A 22,452-nucleotide genomic window follows, 5' to 3' on the forward strand; every position below is an offset into this window, starting at 1 on the left:
TAGCTAATAAAAAGTTACTATTTGCCATCCACTGAAAAATTCATATCTTACACACTATAGCAAGACAAAAGCAACGTGCAAACCTACCTGTGCACAGGATTCTTCAGGTGTTTTGGCACTGACTGAGTAAAGTGCTGGGAGATCAAGCCGATGCACAGAGAATCTTTCTAGTGTATGCAAAAGTGCTGGAGCAAGGTGAGACGTTTGCCCTGAACCTCGTTCTCCAGACAGCAACAGTCGAGGCCTATAGGAGGTTGGCTGATGATATGGTGACCTGTAAGACATAATAGTGATTTTCAAATTACATATTCTGAAAGTTAATATGCATGAAATTTCATGAAAAATATCCTATTAAAATAATCAAACTTCAAATTCATAAAACATCTTTATTTTAGCCTACTCATTTTTCACTACTCATGACTCTAAAATATTAACTATCTGTGACTATAGTAATAACCAACAAGTGAAAATATAAAACTCACTCTAAAAGAAAAGAAAAAGTCAGCAATATTTCATCCCTTCATAATTTTTTTTTTAACTTGGAGGGTGCAAGACTATATTCTTTAGCTATTTATCAAACAGGAAGGATCCTGAAAAAGAAATAGATTTGGAGCAAGGAGAAACCTAGTAAGAAAAAAATATAGATCTGAAGATTATTACAGATATGACTTAGAAGAGAAATTATTAAAGCTGGGCATGGTGACTCACACTCATAATCCTGGCATGTATGAGGCTAAAGTCTGACCAGGCTGTCTAGTGAGTGAGTTCTGGATGTCTAAGCTACAGCTCCATCACCCACCAAATCAAAATATGGTTAAAATACTATATTTTACGTTAAGTACATTTCTTGTTGCTATATTCTATGCCTCCTCACAAAGTCACTTTGAAACTCAATTAGTAACAAAAGGTAGAACAATTAGCAGGTGATTATATTATGAAGATAAGACTTTTTAAGCTAGACATAACATATAACTTTGGATCCAGCATTGTGAATGCAGAGGCAGGAAAATTTCTGCGAGTTTTGAGGCCAGCCTGGTCTACATAGGAAGGTCCTAGACAGTCAGGGCTACACAGTGAGAGCCTGCCTCAAAATAGAGCTTTATAAAGGATTCAGGAAAATGAGCTGGCCTTATGGTTTGTTCTGTCATGTAAGGAGACAGAGCCTTGAAGGTATCATCCTGGAAGAGAGACTAGGCCATCATCAGATACACTAGTGCCTTCCCATCCCCAGCCTCTCTACAGGTGACAGTTATGCTTCTTGTAAATTACCCAGTTTAGTGAGAATAAATGGGCTGAAACACCACAATTTGGGGGGGGGGGGGAGTTGGTTGGTTGGTTTTTGAGACAGGGTTTCTCTGTGTAGCCTTGGCTGCCCTGGAACTCACTCGGTAGACCAGGCTGGCCTCGAACTCAGAGATCCGCCTGCCTCTGCCACCTGAGTGCTGGATTAAAAGTGTGCGCCATCACCGCCCAGACACCACATTTTTTTTAATAGAAAAAAAAAGTTTTCAGAGATGGCAAATTTTGTTTCTGTGACAATAAAAATGAACAGTTCTTATCCTAATATGACACACTAAAAAAGAAAAACATATTAAAGAATGTTAATGAATAGCTAATAAAAACTTATTCTCTATTACCACTAAAATAATAAACTAAGAGGCTAGAGAAATGACTCGGAGGTTAAGAGTGGTACAGAAGAATGGGAAGAGAGAAGGACCCACAGGGCCCAGGAGCCCCACAAAACCATTAAGGCTGGCGGACCTAAACCCAAGGGGCCTACACTAACTGTTATACGAACCAAGGACAATGCGCACAGTAAACCCAGATGCCCTATTCAGATCTAGCCAATGGACAGCACATTCTCCACGGTTGTGGGGAAAGTGGGGACTGACTCTGACATGAACTCTGGTGCCCCTTATTTGACCACTTCCCCTTGGTGGGGAGACCTGATTGCACTCAGAAGAAGAGTACGCAGGCTACCAGGAAGAGACCTGATAGACTGTGATCACATGGTGGGGGAGGAGGTCCCCTCCTGTCACAGACCTAGGGGAATAAGGTGAATGGGAGGGGGGGGAGATACAAGTGAGGGGATAACAATCAGGATGCAATCTGAATAAATTATTTAAAAAATAATTTAAAAAAAAAAAAGAACGCACAGCACTCTTGCAGAGCACCTGGGTTCAGTTCCCAGCACCCACAACAGGCAGCTCCTGCCACCTGGGACTGCAGCCCCGGGATCTGCCACCCTCTTCTGAGCTCCATATGGGAACCTGCATACACTTGTGCATAGGCACAGACACAGACACACACACAAACATAAGTAAAATCTTTTAAAATAAAACAAATAATAAAACAGATCTATTCACTATAATACTATAAACCCTGAGACAATGAACAAAACATAAAGAAAAATAAAATACATGGATGGAAATGGGAGAAAAACTGCTACCTTTAAAGGAAGAGATAAAGGTCTAAATACAAGAGAATAACTAGTTGTACTAGAACCTACCAGCAGAGAAACAAGACAAAAGGCATTAAAAAGAAAAACCAGTAATTTTACTAACTAGGCCCCATAATCAATGTAAAAAAGCAAACAATAAAAAGAGATCCTACTCACAATTGCAAAAACGACATAAAAGGTAACACAAACAAGAACAAATAATATTAAGTGTTATAAACTTATGAACATGCCAATTTTTACTAAACATTTATCTTTATTTTATAAATTTGATGAGCTCTAAATAAAAGTGAGGTGATAACACTTGAGATATAATCTGAAAAAAATTAATAAAATTAAAAAACTTAAAACTTAAGAGAATTTGGGAAGGGAAAAATTAAAACTTATTCTCAACATTATCTAAAATAATGAGAACATTATTTTGAGGAAAATATGCTAATTTAGATCATTCAAACACTTTGGTATCAAGCACTTCATATAGCTCTCTTCCTCAACTGTACAGTTTTGAGAGTCTCCAACTTGCAATCTTCCTACTTCATTCAGCTTTCAAGTTCTGGGATTACAGGTATGAATCATCATTTATGGCATCAATTTTCTTTCAAAGTCTAGAAAATATAGTTTTATTTTATTAAGCAAATGGGGTAACCAAAGCTCAGAGCAGTTCAGTTTAAGATGGTACAAAGGGGGAGGCAGAGTTCAAATTCCCATTCAGGAGTTCAAGGCAAACGGGGAAAAGATAGTCATGTAAGGATTTCTTATCGAAATCTAGGTATGTGTGGTATGTTAATGACAGGCTGAACAAGAATAGGAAAAGAGACAGCAAAAAGGAAATATCCTGCTATGAGGCCTACAATCCATTAGGCAAGACCTCCTGGACTTTTTACGTCCACACATGCTTCAGTTTCCTTATCCATAAAATGGCACCACAATTACATGGCTTATGTATATAGCACATGTTTAGTTTGTAGTTTTAGATGCCACCTCCTAGTCCTTCATTCTCATAAAAAACATCAATTGTGACTACACATCCTCCTAAAGCTTTATTGCACTTCCCAGCAGAAATTTACTTTCATGGAACACAGAACAACCTTTGCCAACGCTAACTCTTCAGACTAAATTAGTTGTATCTAGATCCTTCTTGTGCTTTGCCGAACCACAAGCAAACAGAAAATGTTTAGAATGAATAAATAAAGAGATAAACTTTTAATTGCAGCATTAGGGAAGCAGAAGCAGGTGGATCTCTGTGAGTTCAAGGCCAGCCTGGTCTATAAAGCAAATAAGTCCTGGACAACAAAGGGTACTTAGAAAAACTTGGGGGGTGGGGGAGAGGTGACTACTGAATATAACTGAGGCATCTAAAACCAAAAGCACTATGCCAGGCATGCTGGCAGGTACCCACTATTGCAACACCTAGGTGGTGGAGGCAGGAAGATCAGAAATTCAAGGTCAGCTTCAGCAACATAGTGAGTTTAAGGCCTCCTTCCTTAAAAAGAAAGGAGTAAAAAACTTGCTCTAGAAATCAACTCAAGCCAGGGGGTGGTGGCACACGTCTTTAATCCCAGCACTCAGGAGGCAGAGGCAGGCAGATCTCTGTGAGCTCAAGGCCAGCCTGGTCTAGAGTTCCATGACAGCCAGGGTTAAAACAGAGAAACTCTGTCTCAAAAAAAAAAATCAAAGGGGGTAAAAAAAAGAAAGAAAAAAAAATTAAATTGCTAAACTAAAGTAGCTTGTGTAAGGAAGTTAAAATTAAGCCCATTTTTCTAGAAAAACTGAACTAAACCAACAAGGCAGACCAATGTCACACATTAAATCAGTAGCAGAATGTTCCTAGCCTAAGAAAAAAAAAAACCAGTACGCAGCAGTAACAAGTTTTCTAATAACAAAATCTATTTCTGTGTTCCTTTACTGGCAGGATCTCTTGCAACACTGAAATAAAAGGCTTCTGATGATTTCCTACCTCTCGCTAATGCATAATTCAAATCTAAACAACTAAAATTGTTTGCTTGTATGTTTTTTTTTTAAGCAACACATATATATGCAGACAGGCTAGCCAGGTAAAAGGCAGAAAAAAATATTTAGCTTGCCTGTAATGATCAACAAAACAGACTTACAAAATGCTAGAGAAATCTAAGAAAGCTCCCCTATAGGCAGAAAAGGGAAGATGTAAAAAGAAAGTAGATGTAAAGAATTTAAGCTCATTTTTAAAAACATGATCAACAAGAAGGAATTAACAAGGCATATACATCAAATCAACCTTTCATCACAATCTACAAGGGGAAACTCTAATTCAAGTTGAAGGTTTAAATTTGTTCAAAATCCTTCTTTAAAAAATTACTTCAAAGAATACTAATCTAGCTAAACATGGAAACTCACATCTGTGATCCCAGCAATTAGAAGGTTGAGGCAGAAGAATTAACACAAGTTTGAGGCAAGCCTGTTTGACTTTGAAATGTTAGGCCAGCCTAACGTTACAAAGTAGAATGGGGGGGGTCAGGGAGGGAGACTAAAAGAGAGAAAGAGAAAACAAAAGAGGGCACATAATACAGTCTCCATAACACAAGGACTGTTAAACTTATTTGAATGGAATTTTAGAGTCCTTTAACTATGGTACTAATTATGAAAATAACTTGGTCTCTTAATTAAGCATTACATTTTCAAGAAAAATGTTTACCCATTACAGTGTACAACAAAAACTGCTATAACACAGACAGTAAAAAAGATAAAAGTAAATAGAAAAACAACAAAACTCAAATTACGAAAGTATAAACTAATGCTCTGTTAAGAATCAGAACATTAACTGGGTGTGGTGGCACACGCCTGTAATCCCACCACTCTGGAGGCAGAGGCAGGTGGATCTCTGTGAGTTCAAGACCAGCCTGATCTACAAAGCAAGTCCAGGTCAGCCAACGCTACACAGAGAAAACTGTCTAGACACACTCTGTCTAGAAAAACAAAAACAAAAGTATTGTTGATTGCCAAAGAACTGTGAATAAAAGACAGATTAAGCAACACACAAAAAAGCCAACACAATTAAAGCCTTCCTGAATTATGTGCAAAGAAAAATACCTCAAGAATATAACCACCAGCAAACTGCAATGTGTTCTAAGCATAAGGTAGAAAGGCCATTCTAAACTGAAAGAAGTTTAATATAACTTACATTGTAAAGTGAAGATAAGGTTTAGTGACAGCAGCAGCTGGTGATGGTTTCTTTGGTGATTCCGAGTGACAACTTGTCTCAAAAATTGATAAAGTATTCTCATCTTCACTATCATCTAAAATCAGACTTTCTACATCTGTCAGAAGAAAAAGCACAAGAATTGGGAGTCTTAGAAACCCATGTAATAATAATGCTAAAGTCAAAGGAAATGGGATTAAAATCAAGTGTATCAGCTAATATACTATCTAGCAAAAGTAGAGATTAATCAGGCAAATTGATAAAACTATAGCACTTAACTAATTTATAAATATAAGTAGCAAGACTCTCTCACCTTTATAAATCATTCACACTATGAACTGTAATTTGGGAGACTTTGCTGACTACTAACAGTCTTGAAAAGAAATAGTGCCTTCACAAATGCCCCCTGTGAGATCATTTGGATCAAGCCAGCCTATTTTATATCCTGTTCAGGTAATAAGGCAGTTGAGCAAAAGCCAGTTCTTAGAAGAGCAACAATAAGCAAGCTGATCTGTACTTTTTAAATGACTTCATGATTCAAGGAAAAACTTGCCTAATTAAGATGATGGGGTGGGTGCTTGTATCCCAGCACTTGGGGAAACAGAGACAGGTGGATCTCTATCAGTTCAAAACCAGGTTAGTCTATATAGCAAGTTCCAGGCCAGCCAAAGCTACCTAGAGAAACCCTTCCTTAAACATAAATAAATACATAAAAAAGAAAATTGGAGTCATTGGAGAGATGGCTCAGCAGTTACAAGAAAAAAAATAAGACGCGGAATTACGTAAGTAAACAGAGATATTAGTGGCTTTTAAAACCTAAACATTTAATAAAACTCATAGTTTTAAATTTATGTGGGAAATAACTGAAAATCTTTTGGGTAGTATCACAAACAAGAAAAGAATATAGGTCTAAGGCAAAATAATAAAAAACAAAGAAATCAGGAAACACATATAAAGTAATGAAAGATATAGATAAAGATAAAGTCTAAGAAAAAAATAACAACGCCACAAAAAGGGAAATTCTCAAATGGAGAAAGAATATCAAAATCTCTCACAAAGGTGATTTTTTCATACTTTAATCTAAAGTAACATAAGTTTTTGTTTACTTTGGTTTTAATTGAAGAGTTTTAGGTAAGGCAGGTGCACTGGCACATGCCTATAATGCCCGCACTCAGGGAGGTGGAGGAGGCAGAGCTCTGTGCGTACAAGGACAGCCTGGTACAAATGGAGCCCAGGAGAACCAAAGCTACACAGAGAAGCCTTGTATTGAAAAACAAAAACAAAAAACAAGAGAGAGAGGGGGGCGGGGAGGGAGAAGAAAAGTTAAGTTTTAGTTAAATATATTTCTATGTGTGTTTCCAGTTATAAAAATCATAGATAGGCTAGGGCGATGACTCACATCTGTAATGTCTGCACTCACAATGCTAAAACAGGAGGATTGATATAAGTTCAAAGCAGGCCAGACCTCCATAGTGCTCCAGAGTGAAACTCTGACTCAGAAAACAGAGACAAAAGTATACCAATTGTAGATAAACACACACATTTCACAGCACAGGAATTACAGATATGCACAGGAATAGTTGTTCATACTCTACCTGCCAAAAAAAAACTTTAAGGAACAAAGAGTTCTATATAGTATTTATGCAAAGTTTTCCTTTAAAAGATTAGTCCCTGAAAAAAATATATTTATAATGACAATTAAATTGAATAATATTCATGATTCACTGAATACACTCATTTGATAGTCATTAAATAATGTTGATGAATTTTAATGTTATAGTTCTCTGAACAATTTTCTATTTGGTATAAACTATAACCCAAGTAAAGGAGAAATCAAAATAATCAAAATACATTTTATTTCATGCCAGGTGCATACCTTTAATCCCAGCTAGAGACAGAGGCAGGCAGATCTCTGTGAGTTTGAGGCCAGCCTGATGTACAAAGTGAATCTCAGGCCAGTCAGTAATATACAGTGAGATCTTCTCTTAAACTAAGCAAAAATTAAAATCCTCACTACTTCCCCTTCAAACTTAATGAGTCTTATTTGATTTCAACATAAACCTAAATTTCTTTATTAGGGAGAAGGGGGCAGTGACACAAGGTTTACACAAGGTTTGTGTGGTCCTGCTGGCCTGGCCCTCCAAATGTAGCTAAGGATGACCTGGAACTTCTGACCTTGTTTCCTGACCTAACTTCCCCAGTGCTGGGTACAGGAGTGCACCACCACATCCAGCGTACAAAGGCTGGCTGCAGGCAAGCCAGACAAGCAGGCCACTTACTGACTTACATCTCCAGCAAAAATGTCCTTCCCGACCCCCATGAGAATGGGTGATTTTCAAGATAGTACTTTCATTTCATCTCAGGTCCAAAACACAGACTTGAGGCTTAATTAAATTTAAAATCATGGACAATCAGGTTGAAATTTACTCTGTTACTGACAGCTCACACTTTAATCAACACAGCACACTGAAGAGTGTTCTGTCAACAGAATCAAAATGTATTTGATGAACTGAATACACAGCGCAGGGCTGAAGCAGACGCTGTGCAGGCCCTGAGCTACAGTTGGCCTCAAATCTTACTGAGTGACTTACATAACCCAAATTACCTTCCAAAGTGCCCAATTTCCTCCTAATTCATAGGACTATTAATATGGATTAATAAATGATCATTAATGCAAGAGCTTTATAATATACGCAAGCTATTATTACAGTCACCTTTCTGATTATAGTGACACACCTATATTAAGGTGGTTAAACTGTAAGAGTGAAGAAGCACTCACCAGACAACTACCAATATGGGCAACATTCGAGTTCTAAAACAGATAAGGTTCTAACTAATCTTATAAAGAAACTATTTTCTTACTTTCAAAATACAAAAAGTAGTTTGTAGTACCTTCTTTCTTGTCGCTCTGGCTAATTTCTGCATGAGGAAATACTTTTTGGAGGACTGCTAAAATGTTGTTGAAACTTCTTTCTAGCAATGGCCTTATAATGGGAGACAGCGCCTGTCCTGAAGACATCACAGCACGTTGGGAAGCAGGCACAATATTCTGCATTGCATGGTAAAAGTCCTGGGCACTGAGCACTATCGAGGAAACATCCAGCTGCAGTTTGTGACTGCTGGCATAGATCTGAGGGTAGCGCCTCCGAAGGGCGATCAGCGCAGCTTCGGTACACAGGGCCTTGATGTCAGCTCCACAGTAGCCTAATGCACAAAAGGAGAAAAGTAACAAAATTAAGCTAATTCTTCCAAAGACCATTATGGTTGGTTAATATATACATTCCTATCTAAAATAATAACAAAAAATCAGTAATTGTGTACTTTTTTATTGGCAAAATTTAAATTAACTTTTTTAAATGACCTAACAAAACTGTTCAATTGCTAGGCATGGTGGTGCACACCTTTAATCCCAGCACTTGGGAGGCAGAGGCAGGCAGATCTCTGCAAGTTCAAGGCCAGTGTAGTCTACAAAGTGAGTTCAGGGCATGCAGGGTGACACAGCGAAAGCCTGTCTCAAAAACCAAACCAGCAAACAAAAACTGCTCAATTAAGGGTTTAAGACTAAGTACTTCAATGAGTGAAACCATAAGCTAATACCATTAACGTATGAAAAATCACTGACTAAAATGCACAGCTTTCTGCAGGGCGAGTTTTAAAAGAATTGCAACTTCTCTTCAGTCTTCCATAGCCCATCCTAATGGGCACGCTAAGCTCACACTCTACCACCCAGCCACACTCTTAGTCTTTCTTTGATTAGTTTGAGACAGAATCTTACTAAACTTCCCAGGCTAGCCTTAAACTTGTGATCCTCCTACTATGGCCTCCCAAGTACCTGTGATTACAGGTGTGTGTCACCACTCCTGGCTTATTGTTTTTATATATTACTAACTTCCTAAATACATAAGAAGTGGTACAAAGAAAAGTGGTAAAAGCAGAATCTTTAAAAAAAAAAAAACTTGTAAATCAAATCTGAGTATAATGCAATGGTAGTTAACATGCAACTATCCAAAACAGTGTAACTTAACATTGTAATTCACCCAACAGACATTAGAAGAACTAAGATAAAAAAGCCTTTCCATTGTTTCCCATATTGACTTTCTTTTTTAATTAATTAATTTATTTATTCATTCATATTACGTCTCAATTGTTATCCCATCCTCTCTATCCTCCCATTCCTCCCTCCCTCCCACTTTCCCCTCCCCTATGACTGTGACTGAGGGGGACCTCCTCCCCCTGTATATGATCATAGGGTATCAAGTCTCTTTTTGGTAGCCTGCTATCCTTCCTCTGAGTGCCACCAGGCCTCCTCATCAAGGGGACGTAGTCAAGTATGGGGCACCAGAGTTCATGTGAAAGTCAGTCCCCACTCTTCACTCATCTGTGGAGAATGTCCTGTCCATTGGCTAGATCTGAGTAGGGGTTCGATGTTTACTGCACGTATTGTCCTTGGCTTGTACCATAGTTTGAGCAGAACGCCTGGGCCCAGATCCGCCCATCATAATGTTCTACTTGTAGGTTTCTAGGACCCTCTGGATCCTTCTATTTCCCCATTCTCCCATACTTTTCTCACCCAGAGTCCCAAAAGAATGTCCTCACATCTATCCCACTTTCCTGGTAGGTGAAGACTTTTATGGGACATGTCTCTTGCGCTAGTGTCTAGTTATGTGAGTATATAGCATTTGATTGACTTTCATTAAATATATATATTTAATCCCCAAAAAAGATATACTTTAAAAAACATGATTTGCTAAAGGCACATGTCACAAAATGGAAAACAAACAAACAAAAAATTTCAGATTAGCTAGAAATTGTCTTTTCCTATCAGCAATTAAACTTCACTTGGTCACCTTTATCAGTTACACCAGCAGGGGGAGCCATTTGAACAAGTTATGGAACATTGTGTATAAACTCAGGGATCACTAACAAGTTTCTCTTTCTCTTTATACTACTTCACATTGACGTTACACAACTTACAAATACCAAAATGAAAATGGTGATTGCAAAATAAAAAATGACTAACAAGTTAGGATGGGAAATATTATCTGTAAGAACTTGTCTCAAAAATTATAAACAGATTAAGCATAAATAGCCTAACACTCTACCTCCCAAATAATTCTTAAGAATACTTGTGTTTATTGCTAGAATTCTATTTTACACTTCCCCATTAATAAATATTTAAAGTACAATTTCTTTAGCATACAGTTATTACACTATTTCAGCAAAATGAGTACAGAACACTTGTGTAAAGTTATGAAGAGGAAAATAACCACAAGTTCATTAATTTTGTAAAAATAAACTACCATCATCAAATAAGAGCAACTACAATTCTTATAAATCTCTGCATAGTTAATGCACATGAAGTGGTCCTGTGTACAAAGAGTCTTAAGTTAACAGGGAAAGCTTGGAGATCAGTGAAATGCAACAGCAACTACAGGACTATTCAGTCATAATTTCTCCAAGAACATAAACTCTATATTTGTCATACTAACATGCTAATTATATACAAAAGCAATTTACTATTCATTCTTTCCTAATGTACCCTAATAATTGAGTTTATTAACAATAACAAGCCCTTTTTTTGTTTTGGTTTTAGTTTTGGTTTTGGTTTTGGTTTTTTGACACAGGGTTTCTCTGTGTAGCCGTGACTGTCCTGGACTCACTTTGTAGACCAGGCTGGCCTTGAACTCACAGAGATGCACCTGCCTCTGCCTCCCAGGTGCTAGGATTAATGGCATGCACCACCACGCCCAGCAGACCCCAGTTTCTAAAGTAAATTTTCAGTGGATTATCACAATCAGTAGACAAGAAAAGACAGGAAATATTTGCTTCACATTTGCTTGTGAAAAAGTTACTGGCTTAAATCTGTGGTTCTAACTTTTTAAAAAACATCAGAATAAACAATAAAATGGAAACAAAACTACAAACTCAGCAGAGCATGGTTGTGTAGGACTTTAATCTCACCACTCCGGGAGACAGAGGCAGGTGTCTCTGTGACCAGGCCAGTATGGTTTATCTACAAAGCAAGTCGAGGCCAGCCAGGGCTATTCAAAGAAACCCTGTCTCAAAAACAAGGCAAAACAAAACATACACACCCAAACTCCACAACAGTGAATCACTCTCTGAGAACTTAAAATTTTAAGTATGTATTTGGGAAATATTTAGAAATTATTCTGACACACAAAAAAGTTGAGAAACATCCACTTAACATATGCTTCACTAGACTCACATACGGCCTCAAGGTGCCTCAGAATCATGGCTGGAACTGCCATGCTTGGGATAAACACAGGCTCTATGCAGGGCTCCTGTCTTGTTGTAAATTATAGCACACACTTGTATTCTCAACAGTGTTCTCTCTTAGGAAACAGATGATACTGAAAGTATACTATAAGCTTGTAAGAGTTAAAACTTGATGTTTTTTAAAACACATCACTTTTCAAGACCCAGATTTCACCACTGCTAAACAATGCTCTATTAAAACACGCAGAAGCAAAGGAAAGCAATTCTTGCATGGTACTACTGTTACAATTTTTCTTTTTTTAAATTTTATTTTATTAATTTATTCATATTACATCTCAATGGTTATCCCATCCCTTGTATCCTCTCATTCCTCCCTCCCTTCCATTTTCCCCTTACTCCCCTCCCCTATGACTGTGACTGAGGGGGACGTCCTCCCCCTGTATATGCTCATAGGGTATCAAGTCTCTTCTTGGGAGCCTATTATCCTTCCTCTGAGTGCCACCAGGCCTCCCCATCAAAGGGATGTGGTCAAATATGGGGCACCAGAGTTCATGTGAAAGTCAGACCCCACTCTCCACTCAACTGTGGAGAATGTTCTATCCATTGGCTAGATCTGGGTAGGGGTTTGAAGTTTACGGCCTGTATTGTTCTTGGCTGGTGCCATAGTTTGAGCAGGACTCCCGGGCCCAAATCTGCCTATCATAATGTTCTTCTTGTAGGTTTCTAGGATCCTCTGGATCCTTCAACTTTGCTATTCTCCCATGCTTCTCTCATCTAGAATCCCAATAGGATGTCCTCCCTTCTGTCCCAGTTTCCTGGTTAGTGAAGACTTTCATGGGACAATTTTTCTAAAGATGAAAATATGACTTATGAGTTTAGATTAGAAACAAAGGTAAAAAAAATTTTATGAAACTTTCTTACAAAACAATTTCAAATAAAATGAAGTCCCAAATAAAAATATTTCATACATATTTTCATTGTTTTAAGCCTGTTATTGAAAATAATTTTTAAAAATCTTTTTATTAATTATAAACTCCTATTATTTGTACAAATGTTCTGGATACCAGTTCTTTTTTTTTGGAAGGTTTCTTTACTACTTAAAAAATATATTGATATGCATGCAAAATCTTGCAAGTTATTTCAAAGTAGAAGTTACCAAATCCATAGCCTATAAAAGACCAACTATCCTTGCAGATATTCCTCAAGACTGCATAATCTTTTGTTAGGCATAAATCTCACTGAACTGAAACCATACATATTGAAACATGTTTGGGGTTATATAGTAATATTCACAATGAACTTAAAATTTTTTACTTTTCTTTTCCTACTTGATGACCTGCATCTATTTTTTAAATGCTATAACTGAACCATTGTCACTTAATTTCATTCTCCAGGAAGCCAATGGTGTATGTATGTGTGTGTGTATGTATATATCACACGTACACACATACACAGATTTACATACATACTGCCACCACATGGGGCAGAGGAAAGCAAGAGAAAATTTTCCGTCCAATAAGAAATTACATCATAAATATCTTTTAAAGACCAACTATAAGCTAAAATAAATCACTTAGAGAAGTGAGTACTGGCTGACCTTTGGAAACATATATGCAAACTAAGATTCTAATATTTAGGACAAAGAGTTAAACTACAGTGTGTTACATCGCAGATGGGAAGTAGAGTAATAGAACAGGATTTTAGAATAGCTACTTCTTTGAAAATTTACTTCCTAAAGACGTTTGTAAACTTCAATTAAGGATCATTCTGTGACAGTCACAGAAAAATCTACAAAGGGCTCCCAGTCTGATCTGGACTCTAATACCATAATATAATAAATAAAAGGGGATAAATCTAAAAAGGGAAAGACTGGGTTTGTTTTTGCTTTGTTTTAACCAAGTACCACCCTCTCCCATAAAGCAGCACGAGGCTTTGCAAAGATCAAGCCAAATGTACATGAGATGGATCTGGCGCATGCTCTCTTATACCAGGCAAAGCTTAAACTGGAGTAGTGCTGGAGAGATTTACGTTTTCTCCTCACCAGAAGATGTCGAGGTCTTTGTGGTTCAAAAGCTGAGGGATGCTGCTTCGGAGATGGAAGTCCCTGTGGATGAAGAGGATAATTCGGATGTAGCTAACTGAATGGACTAATGTTCTATTTAAGTTTTAATTATTTGATAGTGGATCATAGTGATTTTTTTTTTAACTAAGTTGTTCTTTTTGGTTTTGGTAACTTTAAAGTTTTCCCAAATAGACATTATTGGTGGATTTATTTGAGGGGTTTCTTTATAATACTTAAAATATTCATGGTAGAGGTAGTTTTCTTGTTTGTTTTTTATATTTTGCAGAGTATGAAAGGAAAACATGAAACCGGTTTGGCACATGCTCTCTTGCCAGAAAGATGGAGGAAGAATGACGGAAATTTCCTTCATGTATATTCAGTTACTACTGATCTCTTATTTCAAACCTAATTAGAAGAAAGTAAGCCTTGAGTTCTATCTTCTATGGTTATCAATCTCTCATCCTTTTAGGACAGCAATGTTTATTTACTCTGTGGGTGAGGTTTTCCACTGTGATGAATTTAAATTTAAGCTTTATATTTGAGACAATATTGGCAGATACCAGTAAGCATTCTTTGACGACCCCTCCCACCCAACTTCTTTCTAGATCATAGGAGTGAGGCTGAGCCCAATTGTCCTGTCCATAAAGCAGAGGAGACTTCAGTCTTGCATTCTTGAATCTACATGGACCTTTTTCCTCTTATGCTTAAGAATATTTTTCTTAATAACATTTCTGAGAAGGGGCAATTCCTGAAAGGAGACACTGTAGTGATACGAAGGACGCCAGCGTTCAATGAAAGCCATGTTGCTGCTAAGCTTTGTTCATCAAACACCTGATATAACGAAATTTCAAGTTAAGTGTTCAAACATTAATGAAACATTTTTATAACTTTTAGATATGAATGCAGAGCCATCTAGACACAGAGACATAAACCTGTACTCATTCACATTTCAACATGAGAGGACAGGGTGCTGAGTAGACCAGGCAATGTCACTCAGAGAATATAAGTAGGAGCACTCACCAACACATTTTTCTGCCAATTCTCCTAAAAATGCATCAGATAGTTTTGGATTCCAATCCCTGGTGTGGATCTGCAAGATGTGCTTTCTGGCCTAAGGAGAAGAGTACAGTGGCATAAGACAACACCCACTTCTCAAGTATTAGCTGCAACAAGTCCTAACTATAACCCCACACTAAGTTGTTATTTGTTTTAAAAGAAAATTAAACACCTTGGCATTTACCATCAACCCATGAGTTATAAAAGCTAAGATATTTGTTTCTGTTCCGTAAGTTTAGACAATTAATATTCTAAGAGGTTAAAAAAAACTATACTGGTGGCATAAAATAGTAAGGATATCACTAATGTGTGGCTAGAATTTAAAACTAAATTTTATTTCTATCATACCATTTGTTTTTTAGAATTTATTTTTATTTTATGTGCACTGGTGTCTATGTGAGGGTGTTCCTGGAACTGGAATTACAGCCAGCCATGTAGGTGCTGGAAACTGAACCCAGGACCTCTGGAATAACAGCCAGTGCTCCTAACCACTGAGCTATCTCTTCAGCCCCTATAATACCACTTTTTAAATTGTAATTATTATTATTAGTGGGTAGTAGATTGAACAAGCTCTATTTCAACCAAATTTATGTAGCCATGGTGAAAATTGTTGGTAACTTAAGCATGCTACTAATACAATGCCTGAACTTTTTTTCCTCTTCTCATTAGCAACAAGTGACAAATTGATCACATCTATGCCCAGACTGATGATCTACTCATTTGGCTCCAAGAACATCTATTGATTCCTGAATTCCTCACCCCAACTGTCTATTCTGTAAGACAAAAGATGCGGTAGCTTATCTAGTCTCAGGGCCTTAAATGCTATGTAAGAGCAGAGAAGTCAGCATAGATCTCTTCCACAAGCCAGGCCAAGAACACTTACAGTGTCCCTATAAACTAAGCATATTCCCCATGGACTGGAAGGGCCAAAGCCCTGTCTTTGCCTGTTGTTAGATGTCACAAATTGATGCTTCTCTGTACCAAAGCAGAATGTACCAACTCTGGCCCTATCTCCTACAATTAAGTCCACCTCTAGCCACTGAAACGCCTCTGGTAGCTGCATCTGGGCAACGAAAGTGAGACTATATACACCCCAAGGCTCAGTAAGCATCACAGAGGGGACAGAAAGAATGGCGGAGTGAGAAGCAACAGTGCTGTACAATGCTGCTTTCTCACATGATGAGGCTGCTGAATTCATGAATTCATAACAGCTGTCATTACCTGCACACAATCTGCAAAAAAAAGCAAGACAGTCAAAATTCTAGCTTAGGGGGAAAGGATTGCATAGAGCTCCACCCCTAGCTGAGAACTGTTAGGGGTGTGGCCACTGGCCAGTTGCCCATGCTCCAGTGCATGACCTCAAACTCATTTACTGTGTTAGTATGGACAGCACTAAGTAGACTCAATGAGATCTTTCTTTCTTTCTTTCTTTCTTTCTTTCATTAGCTATTCACTTTACAACTCGGCCATGGCCCTCTCCCTACTCTCCTCCCAGTCCCGCCCTCCCTCCCTGCTTCCCCCTTCGTCCTTCCCCTACTCCTCGGAGGAGAGCCCTACCCATCCACCCATTCCAGCATGTCAAGCCGCATCAGGACGGAGTGCAGCCTCTCCCCCTGTGACTGGCAAGGTACCAAGGGAGGATGCTTAAATCTTACTCAGAAGCGGAACTAGAATAGACAGAGGATGGTTAAAGAGAGGGAACATGGAGAGAAACAGGGTCGGCCTCAGACCTGGGGAGAGCCAGGGCAGGGGGACAGAGCCTTGCAGAGGGAAGAGAAACCTTGGGCAGGGGCTTCTCTGTGACAAGCTGGAGACCAATGAGATTTTTTAAGGGGGCAGGGACCTAAAAGAAGATGAAGTTGAGAGGAAAATGGGTTGTAGTGAGAAAGGATCAGGGCAATCTGAAGGGAGAAAATGGTGGGTAGATATGACCAAAACATTATATACAACTATGAAATTCTCAAATAATAAAATTAAAATATTTTTTAAAAAGGAAGAGAGGCTCTATGTATGCTGTCCTGACAAAGATAAACTTGGCACCATTTGAAAGCCATTTAATTTGCTTGTGGATCAACTCTAAGTCAGGTGGTTATGCAGACGAGAGATGTTGGGGGAGGGAGGGAGGGAGGGAGGGAGGGAGAGAAGGAGGGAGAGAATAGTGACTCCTGAAGGCAAACCTAACAAAACCAGATTAATTTAGGGACAAATAACTTGGGCCCGTGGAAACATGCCAAATTCCGATGTAACCTTCCTACAAAGGCCATTGGCACTGAATCCATGTGATGATGCACTCTTCCTGAATTTAAACTAATGAAAAGTGAATAAAGAAAAAGGGGGGAATAAAACCTTCAAAGTATATGCTTTGTAACTGAGTTCCATGTATACCACATATATCAACAACATTAAAAAACCTCTCTTACCCTTTGATCAGGCAGGTTGAAAAGGAATTCTCTGTCAAAACGACCAGGTCTCCTGAGTGCAGGATCTATAGAGTCAAGTCTGTTTGTAGCACCAATAACAACAATTTCACCTCTATTATCTAATCCATCCATAAGAGCAAGGAGGGTTGACACTATAGAGCTGTTAAAAAAAAAAGTCCAGGTAAATCTTAATGAAAGAAAAAGCGCAAACATTAGAGCTATAATAACTAAGTCTTAAATATTATTTGTATCACAAATACATATTAATGTAATACAAAGAAATCTATATTGAAAGAGCACAGAATATTGGGAGTAAGGGATTACAGTAGCCTATTTTTAGTAGAGGACAATCTTGGCGTTATCCATTTGTTTCCCTATCTGGAAATGTATGGTATCTATAGCTCCCTTGTTTCTAGCAACAGTGTTTTTCATAGTTTGCCAACTGTTTTCACTCCTATTCTTGTTTTATTTTTACTGCTGAAACAATCGCCGGAATATGCAAACCATGTCAAAAATAATTTTTCCTCCCAAACACTCTGTATTCTAACTGCATTTTTAAAAATTATAAACAAAAGAGAAATGTGCTAGCAGTTTATGTTTAGAGAATGTCTGTAACTTGTGTTTTCTAATTGGATGGCTGAAAATTTATGACATATACATCTTACCAAGAAATAAAAGTGGGGTAGTATCTGTAATTATAAATCTATGTTCAGCCACTGGTCTGATCTGAAACTGAAACAACTCACACAGGCCCATGTTTTGGATGCTAGGTCCTCAACTGATGGTACTGTTGTGTTCCTGAAGTTCCCAATCTCACCATTAGCTTAGAGCCTATTTAGAATTGGTTTTGTATATAGTGGGAAGTTGAGGTAACAATTCAACTGAGGAAATACTAGCACCATTTATTGAAGAGTCCTCTTTCTTAAATGTTTGATTTTGACACTTCTGTTGGAAATTAGTTGACTACAGACACATTGGTTTAGTTCTGGCATCTCTTCTACTCAATTAGTCTATGTATCTTCTTTTAGGCAACAGCATTCTGTTTGGGTTACTATGTCTCTACAGTATGTCTTGAAATTAAATGTTATAATGCTTCTAGTTTTCAAGTCCACAGGATTTCTCGTGACTATTCAGAGTGTTTTGTGCTTTCCCATCAATTTTAGTGCTCTCTTCATCTAGGTTTCTGAAGAGTGTCAATGATAGTCTGAGTGGAATTGCACTGAAGTATAACTTGCTTTAGGTAGTTTGAACCTTTTAATGATACTAACCAATGAAGATATCTTTACATTTTTGCCATTTCCATTTTGTCTTATTCAGTCTCTTAAAATTTTTAATTTTTTTTTTTTTGTGTGTGTGTGTGTGTGTGTGTGTACATGTGTATATGGGAGTCTGTATAGACCAGAAGAAGGTCCTCTGAAGTTGGAGGTTACAGTTATAAACCACCCAATATCGGTGCTGGGAACCAAACTCTGGTCCTCTAGAAGAACATCAATTGGTCTTAACCAGTAAGCCATCTCTCCAGTCCCCTTCTTCAATCTCTTTATCAATGTTTCATATTTTCATAAATAGATATTTTGTTTGTACTGTGCTGCACTTAGCACTTACTTTCTTGATTTCTCAACAACTTAGTATTGTTGTAGAAAAGCGCTACTAATTTTGTTTCTTTTAACATTTTATTTGTGCAAAGGAATGCATGCGTATCACGGCATGTGGATAACAGAGGACAACTTGGTGAGCTGGCTCTGTCTTTCCACCATATGGGCGCCAAGGATTGAACAGGCTTGGAAGCAGGCACCTTTACCCACTGATGCATTGTGATAGAGTTGGTAAATCAGTTTTGTATACTGCAACCTTACTGAATTTGTTTATAAGTTCTAAAAACCTTTCAATGGAATCCATTTATTTTTCTATATAATGAATCATGTTATCCAACAATAATTTGCATGCTTTAACATCTTTTTTTTTTTAAGATTTATTTATTGTATTTATTGTATATGAGTGCTTTATCTGCAGAAGAGGGCATCAGATAACATTATAGATGGTTGTGAGTCACCATGTGGTTGCTGGGAATTGAACTCAGGACCTCTGGAAGAGCAGGCGGTGCCCTTAACCACTGAGCCATCTCTCCAGCCCTGCATGCTTTAACATCTTATTTACACACTTTTTATTTCCTTATTTTGCCTAATCTGGCTAAAATTTCAAGTACTAAACTGAACAAATGCTGTGAGGGTAGACACACTTAGGTTGTTCCAGATGATAACACAGCACGCAGCTTTTGTGCACTCGGTATGCTGCCAGGCTTTTGTCATACACAACCAGCATTATGCTGCAGTTGGATCCTTCCATATCTGATGGATTAAAAAATTATCAAATCATCTGCATCTTGCCCTTCATTCAATTGAGTACTCAGTCAGACTTGAATATAAATTGTCTCCCACAAGCCCACATATTTAGAGGCGTGGTTGCCAGGTGTAGCTGGTTTTCAAGAAGTGACCCTGGAAATTTTAAGCAACAGATCAATTCCTTATAAGCGCCTAACATCATACATGTTGAGAGGTAGTTAAAAGTAAAAAAGTAAGGTCTAACTAGGGGAAGAAGGTCACTAGCACCTATTGGGTATTTTATTTTCCCCTGGTTTCTGTTCATTCTCTCTACTTCCTGGCTCACATAAGATGGGCAAATCTGCTCCACCATTTGCACTCACTCCTGGGCTCTCTTATCACACACCTAGAAACAAAAGAGCTGGCCATGACCAACTGAGACATCTGAAACCATGAGCCAAATCTATCTTTCCTCCTTACTTATGTCAGGTATGTTGACACAGTAATGAGAAAGTAAACCATGAAGATATAATATTGTGTTTACTGCTTTTTATATGATGAACCATCCTGAAATCACTAGAACAACTCTCACTTGATTGGAATGGATGGTTTCTGATGTGCTGTGCTAATGTATTTATTCTATAAAAACGTTGGCATTTATACTCATCAGAGACACTGGTCTATATGTTTTGTTGTTGTGTTTTTGTCCAGTTTTTAATATTAGGATGCTGTTAGCCTCATAAAATGGGTTTGGAAGAGGTCCCAACATTTCAAATTTTTGGAACAGATAGAAAAGAATTAATATTAGTATTTTCTTTAAAAGTCTGGTTAAATTCAGCAATGAAGTAACTGCTCTTGGCCTTTTCTCTACTGGGTGTCTTTTTCACTAATGATTCAGTTTTTTGTTTGTTTGTTTTGTTTCATATTTAGTTTTTTGTCACTGTTTTGAAACAGGGTCCCATCCCCCCCGGCTAGCCTCAAATGCTAAGGCTGTCCTTGAACTCCTTATCCTCCTGCCTCCACCTCCTAAGCGCTACGGCCTTATACATGTGTCTCCATGTCGAGCTCAGTCTTGTCAGTTATTAGCAGTCTATACAAATGTTCTGTTCTCAGTGTTCAATTTCAGTAGGTCATATGATCAAAAATTGTTATCCTTTTGTTTTACAGTTTCCTGTTAGCATATAGTTTTCCATAACAGTCCCCAATGTTATATTTTATACTAGCGATTAAATATTTGCTTATTTGAAATTGCATTTATTTGAGGATTTTCTCTATTTTTTTCTGATTATTCTAACTTGAGGTTTGTCAATATTATCATTAAAAATAAATCTTTCTGCGGGCAGTAGTGGCACATGCCTTTAATCTCAGCACTTGGGAGGCAGAGGCAGGGGGATCACTGTGAGTTCGAGGCCAGTGAGTCCAAGACAGTCAAGGCTACGCAGAGAAACAGAGAAACCCTATCTCAGGAAAAAAAAAATCTTTCCCATCATAGATCTCTTTATTTTTATGTTTATAAATTTCCATTTATTTCTCTCTGATTATCACTTCTTCCTTTTACTAATTTGTGTTTGGTTTATTCTTGCTTTTCTATATCCACTAGATACACCACTAAATTATTTATTTGAAATTTAATTTTTATTTTGGGCTTGTTGCAATGAATTGCCTTTATAAGTACTGCTTATATTATAACTCTTAGATTCTGTTATGTTATATACACATTTTTGTTTGGTTGGTTTTTTTTCCTTTAATCTACTCTGTTTCACCAATCTTTTGTATTTTTAAGGGGTGACTGTGCATGTGTATGTGTGTGCGTGTGTGTATGTGTATGTTTGTGTATTCATGTCTGTATGCACATGTACATGCAGGTACACATCAAACGTTGGAGGCCAGAGTGGCACCCAATCCCTTAGACCCTTAGAGCCAGAGTCCTGAGCAGTCCCAAGATGCATGGACCGTTCCATGTTGTGTTGGGATCTAAACTTTGGTCCTCATGTCCACCAAGCACTCAGCCAGCATCCCACTTTGATTTATTTTGAGGAATCCCCTTTTCTCCTCTAATATTATTTTTTACTTGAATTATTGAGTTTCTTATATCATGAATTGGTTTCTAAATGTTGTCTGTATTCACTTGAATCTCATTCAGTTTCATTATACTTACTCTGCAGAATTCTTTCTTATCACTTATATTTTTTCCTTTGAGGTCTATTGCTTGAGAGCTAGCTACTGAGCACCATTGTCATATTATTGCTTTTCTCATGATTTTTGTGAGCTTACAGGGACATCCATCAATCTGGCTGACAGGTATCTCTGCCCCTTTATCTGGCATTCATATGAGACATCTGTCTTTGAAAATGTGTCTACAGCTGCTGGTTTTGTAAACTATGTAGGCCTCGGTTCCAGTACTACAGAAGCCTCTCCAAGGCTTCTTTTATGGCAATCAGTAGATCTGGATGTGGCACGTGGGCAGAGGGTCAGAACTCCTTCTATTTCCAAAAGCCACAAGGATAAAACGGCATTCTAGAGTCAGATGTCACATACCCAAAAATATTGGTGGCACTCACTGTGGTTCGTAAACATGCAAAGCGATGCTTTCCGAGAATGGTGGCAGTTTCCTGGGCCCAATAATGGCCTGTGGCACTAGACAAAGATGGGCATAACTACGTGGACGCTGAGGTTACAGCGGTAGACGAGGGTGGAGGATTTAAGCTGACCACAAGTCATGG

The 22,452-nt window shown here is 37.9% G+C and overlaps 1 protein-coding gene across 7 annotated transcripts in view; it reads right to left on the reverse strand.

The window, feature by feature from the left end:
- ATAD2B (ATPase family AAA domain containing 2B) overlaps positions 1–22,452 on the reverse strand; it is a 140,564-nt gene that overhangs the window by 54,936 nt on the left and 63,176 nt on the right. For all 7 annotated transcript variants that reach the window (XM_084791892.1, XM_084791890.1, XM_084791891.1 and 4 more), the window contains 5 exons: positions 17,409–17,568; positions 14,953–15,043; positions 8,526–8,837; positions 5,616–5,751; positions 88–274 (listed from right to left, as the gene is read on the reverse strand). In XM_084791892.1, the coding sequence (XP_084648018.1) occupies positions 88–274; positions 5,616–5,751; positions 8,526–8,837; positions 14,953–15,043; positions 17,409–17,568 (886 nt within the window). The remainder of the gene's footprint in view (positions 1–87; positions 275–5,615; positions 5,752–8,525; positions 8,838–14,952; positions 15,044–17,408; positions 17,569–22,452) is intronic.

Source organism: Acomys minous, assembly GCF_964271855.1.
Source record: "Acomys minous genome assembly, chromosome: 8".
In the NCBI taxonomy this organism is placed as follows: domain Eukaryota; kingdom Metazoa; phylum Chordata; class Mammalia; order Rodentia; family Muridae; genus Acomys; species Acomys minous.